Source organism: Dermacentor andersoni, chromosome 1, assembly GCF_023375885.2.
Source record: "Dermacentor andersoni chromosome 1, qqDerAnde1_hic_scaffold, whole genome shotgun sequence".
In the NCBI taxonomy this organism is placed as follows: domain Eukaryota; kingdom Metazoa; phylum Arthropoda; class Arachnida; order Ixodida; family Ixodidae; genus Dermacentor; species Dermacentor andersoni.
Window position 1 is genome coordinate 407457669 of NC_092814.1, and position 6000 is coordinate 407463668.

The 6000-nt window shown below is 45.8% G+C and overlaps 1 protein-coding gene across 8 annotated transcripts in view; it reads left to right on the forward strand.

Moving 5' to 3' along the window:
* Window positions 1–5101, forward strand: part of LOC126518636 (TBC1 domain family member 13) — a 130265-nt gene extending 125164 nt beyond the window's left edge. For 5 of the 8 annotated variants that reach the window (XM_055064879.1, XM_055064882.1, XM_055064884.1 and 2 more), the window contains 2 exons: window positions 2448–2563; window positions 4906–5101. In XM_055064879.1, coding sequence (XP_054920854.1) covers window positions 2448–2563; window positions 4906–4927 — 138 coding nt within the window. In that variant the 3' untranslated portion in view covers window positions 4928–5101. The remainder of the gene's footprint in view (window positions 1–2447; window positions 2564–4905) is intronic. The other 3 variants (XM_055064881.1, XM_055064883.1, XM_050168419.3) reach the window with 1 other exon arrangement.
* The last annotated feature ends 899 nt before the right edge of the window (window positions 5102–6000 follow it).

Below are 6000 nucleotides of genomic sequence, written 5' to 3' on the forward strand. Positions count from 1 at the left end.
AGCGTCCAGCTTTTTGTCTTTCCCACGGGCATGCGATACTGTTTCCAACCAGAAATCGCCTAGCGTTTCACCGTCTTGTGTTTCAATAGATGCGAACTTTTGCTCTTTCGGGTGAAATTTTTTGGACATCTTCTTGCAGGCTATGGCGAAGTGATTCCTTCCGCCGCATTTTCTGCATGTGCGTCCTTTTGCTGGGCAGACATGACATGGCCAGTCTGATGAACCTTGGCAAACTTTGTGCAAGCCGTCCTTTTGCCTCAGATAGTGCATTCATCTCGGCAGCGTAATGGCTTTTGGGGTGTGCCTATATTTCTTCGCACTGTTCCTTGCCATATTCTCGCGAGTGGCACATTTCTACCCACTTTGCAAATGAAACATTTACAGAGACAAGCTTTTCTTGCAGATTTTTGTCTCTTATTCCGAGACTAATACGGCTTCTGAGCATACGCTCTTCGAGTTCCCCAAACTCGCAACTTTTTGCTAGCACTCGTAGCTCTGTTAACCAGTCGTTGAAGCTTTCGCCCTCATTTTGGTCGCGCTTTCCAAAACGAAACTCATAATAGGCTAGGTTTAGCGTGAACTTGTAAAATGCCTCAAATTTAAGCTTCAGGACTTCTACGTCTGACTTGTCTTCATCCGGTGCAAAAGAAAAAGTGCTATACATCTTGCGCGCGTCCTTTCCGACAGTCATGTGAAAAGTGGCTGCCTGTACCTTTTTGGGTTGCTGGTTTAAGTACGTTGCTGTTGCGAAGAGCTCGAACTCCTGCCGCCACGTCTTCCAACTTTGCCATACGTCTCCTGTGGTGTCCAGGACTCTCAGTGGTGGCAGTAGCGTGGTGACTGGGGCGCTGGTCTGCTGGTCTGCTGGTGCTGTTGCTGTTCCCCGTTCTCCATTCTCATACTAGTTCAGACCTTTGAGCCATCCGTGTTGACTTGCTACCCGTCCGCTTTTCTTTCACCGGCTGCGTACATCGGCCGCAGTCCGATCACTTCTGACAGCATGTGGTTTGCACGCAATCAAGTGCTTCGAGAAAAAGGCTTTATTGAATGGAACACACTCTTATATGTACATACTATCAAAGGGGGCATTAGAGCCAACTGAGTGCATGTGTGCATGACAGTGCATTGCGTCACACCACGCATCGGGCCGTGATTGTGCGATCATCTGGAAATACGCATCCCTTGCTTCAAGAAGGCTGATTTTGGTGCCACCCGACAGGCATCACGTGCGGATTCAGTGCTGGACGTAGATTCGCGCGAAAGGGCCATAGTCTTAATCGGCAGCCTTCAGGTATATGAGATATGAAGACTTTCGTGCTCGGCACCGGACGTGCTGGCGCCTGCAGGCAACACCGTGCGCTGGAGAAAGGCTGCTGCATGCATCAAGCGCTGTTGCTCTGCCTCCGGTGCCAAGTTACACAAAATCTTGCAAAAGTGTTTGTATCTCGGAAAGCCATTGACAGAGTTTACTGCTCCATGGTAGTACTGCCACTGCTGATCGACGCATGCAGCATACTTTGTACTGTTGGCAGTGCGGTTCTAGATCCTCAAGCAAGCTTGCCAAAGTAGGCTAATGGAATTTAGACAGTAAAGTTTCATTCTGCGACGCATTACCTATCTGTGCTGTCTCATTTCACAGCGAAATTCCCGCGAAAGTGAATTTTTTCGTATTCCCTGCTCATTGCGTTATTGCGAGGTTCAACTGTACTGTGTGCTTTTTTTTTACTGACAAGTTTTAAAAAAATTGCCTGTGGCAGATAACACGGTTCTAATTCTTGAACCTGGATTGCTGAAAGAAGCAGATATTATTTGCATGAGAAATCTTTAAAGGGTCCTGAACCACCTCTCAAGCTAGGTGAAAAAGCACATTTCGTGGGCAGCATACTCTGCTGTGAACATCTCGCCCAAACTTTGCACTCGTGCGGCTTGTGAAGCTTGCAAGTGGAGCGCGAAGTCGCCTTTATTCTTCAACTCTCTCTTTTCAACAGAAGCTTTCAAAAAAAGGGCGCTCCCCACCATTTTCGGGGCTGCCGGTGGCTGTCAAATTTTATCATATATGTAGCATATTCCCATACACAGCTGCCGTTGGCCAATAGGTGACATCAGCAAGAAGCATGAGCCGACTATCATCTGCTCACGCTTGGCCGTGCCCGCCCACGTAGGAATGACATTTTGGCCACACTGCTTATTGGGTGTCGTAGCTGATGGCACTCACTAATCTCAGTTAGTCTGGAACTTTCAACTAGCCTCAAATTAGGCGAAACTTAAGCCCAGATCACACGTTTGCTATGCCTGCCGCACATGGCAATGAATGGTGGTTAGCATCTACAAGGGACATGCGCCAGTGCGCGCTCACTCCTGGGTGCTCTTGGTTAAACGTACTTGTATTGAGCTTCATATTGAGCGCTACAAAGTGCGCAATCTAGGTTTGCCTACTCTCCATGCAGGACAAAGCCTGTCCACACCACGTAGCACGGCCATGCTGTAGCATGCGGGCATGCACTCAAGCCCTGCCTGCTGTGCCCTTGCGTGTAGCTGCACCTAACTGCGTCTGCTGCGTAATGTAAATACGACAGCCACCGCAAGATGCCGTTATGATCCCGCTTACTGTAACGCCGTAGGCGGGGTATCGCCACTGCTGAACCTTTGGAACGGAGGACACTGAGAGGCGAACAGGAGAACGTTAAATGCCGTACTCGAAGTATCTGTGCTTGTACTAGGCCTTCTTGGAAAATTTTTTTCAATAATGTGTACCTGGGAGACACAATACTTGTTGAAAAGCATTTTTGAGGCTTCAAAGATTTCAGATTTATAGCCCCTTAAATGAATAATCGATTAAAAGAAATTCACTACTTAGGTTTTCAACTAATTACAGCACATATTGCATTCACAAATTGTAGCCAGTGAGTTCACAAGGTGTATCCACTTGGAATGAATTCTAATGAGACCAGTTTCCAGATACTCATTCCCAAAATATGCAACAAAATACATCGGCATTCCAGTTATTTTTGCGTTTAAATGCATAGAACAGCATTTTGTTTAGAAAAGTAGAACAACAGTGCATTTTTATCACAAGTTTGATGGCACAAATCTCAAAACCAGTGCCATAATCAGAATTCCTCCCAAGAGGACACTCCTTGCAAAGTCACCACGTACAATTTAGAAATTTCAATATGTGCCTTAAAGTAATTAGTTTAAACGTATTTAGCAAGATTTTGTTAGTCTTCATTACAACTTCTTTCTGGGCGAGTTGGTGCGTACTTGACCTAAAAATTGTAACAGCGCAAACACATGCATCCACAAAGTAACAAGGACGAGACACAAGTCTATTATCGCGTACAAAAATGTATACCTCTTTGAGCACTACAGTTAAAAGATTAGAAGTGTGCTGTCTGCCATAGGCAATTTTAAAAGTCCTTTTCAGTCTAAGAAAATATGCCTGGTATATGGATTATCTCATCCAGTGACTCTGCGTGTGTCTGTACACTTATTTATACATGCGTCATGATCACATCCACAGCTACCGATGGTGCTCGTGTCAATTCAAGAATGCACTACAGCATTCACGGCGCACATAGTTGGATTAGGCAGGGCCTGTCCATTTAGCTACAAAGACGGCGCCGAATAAAACAACACACGAAGAAAGGAGACACGAGACAAGCACGTAGACACGAGACAAGCACAAGCCTACGTGCTTGTCTCGTGTCTCCTTTCTTTGTGTGTTGTTTTATTCGGCGCCGTCTTTGTAATCATGCTTAACCAACTAGCCCACCAGCACATGCTCATTTAGCTACAGCACTCGTGATGTTATTTGATACAGTGAATGTGTCTCGTACCAGAACGAAAGAGTGAGAACAGTGCCTCAATGAAAGGGATCACTGGCAAAATGTAAAGCAAGCATGTGTCAATGTAGAGATGAAGAGAGCAGTTTCTGTCACCTGCTTAAGTTTTTAATGCTATAGAAGCATCACCACTGGGCACTAAAGCTAGTATTTGACATAAAAATTGTAACAGCGCAAACACAAGCAACCACAAAGTATCAAAGACGAGACACAGCGCTTGTGTCTCGTCTTTGATACTTTGTGGTTGCTTGTGTTTGCGCTGTTACAATTTTTATGTCAAGTATGCACCAATTTGCCCAGAAAGAAGTTTTAATAAAGCTAGTATTGTTACTTGCAAAAATCTATAAAAGCATAAAGGGAAAGTCAGACATCCACCTGTTCATAGCAATTGCTACAAAGGAAACCCATACGGGTTTCTCTAAAGAAAAAGCCTTCACAGTTGAAGAAAAATTCGTCCTGGTCCGGGACTCGAACCCAGGACCACCGCCTTTCCGGGGCAGCTGCTCTACCATATGAGCTAACCAAGCAGCTAGCAGATGGCAGGGCGAAGTCGAATTTGTCAACTCGAAGCAAAGGCAAGAGTTTGATGCAATAGTTATGCGAAACCTACAAGGTGGAGAGAAGTAATTAATAAAGGTAAAATCAGACATCCACCCGTTTGTAGCAATTGCTATAAAGGAAACCTGTACGAGTTCCTCGAAAGAAAAAGCCTCGCAAGGCTTTTTCTTTCAAAGAACCCATATGGGTTTCCTTTGTAGCAATTGTCATGAACGTGTGGATGTCTGATTTTACCTTTATTAATTACTTCTCTCCACCTTGTGGGTTTCCGCAGAACTATTACGTCAATCTATAAAAGCAGTGCACCTTGAATACTTTCTTAAGGTTACGTCATTATGTTTCTTGCTGTTTTTCTCGTCCTGTCCTCTTGTATCTGCTCTCGCAGATTGTCTTGACTTCACCATTGTTGCCATTCGATCTCAACTTGGTCGTGCGACTTTATCACTAAGTCATGAGGCAAAACTGTTGAAGAAGGTGTGCATGCCAGAAGTGACTCTGCTTGCAGAATTTCCCCGACGTGGACGTGAGCGAGCTGATTTCCCAGGCCCTGTCGGCCCAGCAGGAAGACCTCGTGATGTCATCCAGCTGATGCCATGCCACGAGCGGCAGCTACCATGTTCCTGCTCTAGGCCACACCGACCAATTATGCTCACGGCACCCTGTAAGGGGACAGCAATAAATTTAAGTCTTTTCGTTCGTTACACTGCAGTCACTGTTGCATCTCTTGTCCCCAGATGCACTTCACAAGGTCTAAAGCAATAATTATATGCCATAGTAGGCATGTTCCTGATGGGTTCATTTAGGAAAATAGACAGATTCCATGTGCTCACGATGCCAGTAGGTTATCAAGTAGAGGCCCTACTTTGTTTTCTGCGAGTTGAGCTAGGGAAAACACTGTAATGACACTGCATAAACAAGAAATGGCCATAGCTCAGCAGCAGGGCATCACTCCCATACATGATGTCCTAGCTAATGTGTTGAAACTTAACAAAGCCAGCCGAAGCAATGCATCTTTTGAAAGGAACTCTGTATTTAGTAAAGCAATGAAGGGGCCTAGTTGGTGAACGTTCATGGTTATATTGCGCTTAGTTTTACACTGACGATTTTAAGTGAAGGACAGGACGTGGACGTACGTAGCACAAACCACCAACTGTTTAATACTGTTAAAGAACGCGCTTATATACAAGGAGATATGGCGGAGGGGGGGGGGGGGGGTGGAGCTATAAAAAGATATGACAAGGTGACGACATGTGATCACAGTTCGGGCCCGGCATACATCGTTCACTTGCACCCGTTCGCCCTGGCAAACTCGACCTCAGCTTCGATAAGCACGATAAGTGATCATCTTAAAGATCTAGTTGGAGTTGGCACGGGAACCCGCCGTGGTTGCTCAGTGGCTATGGTGTTGGGCTGCTGAGCACGAAGTCGCAGGATCGAATCCCGGCCATGGCGGCCGCATTTCGATGGGGGCGAAATGTGAAAACACCCGTGTGCTTAGATTTAGGCGCACATTAAAGAACCCCAGGTGGACGAAACTTCCGGAGTCCTCCACTACGGCGTGCCTCGTAATCAGAAAGTGTTTTTGGCACGTAAAACCCCA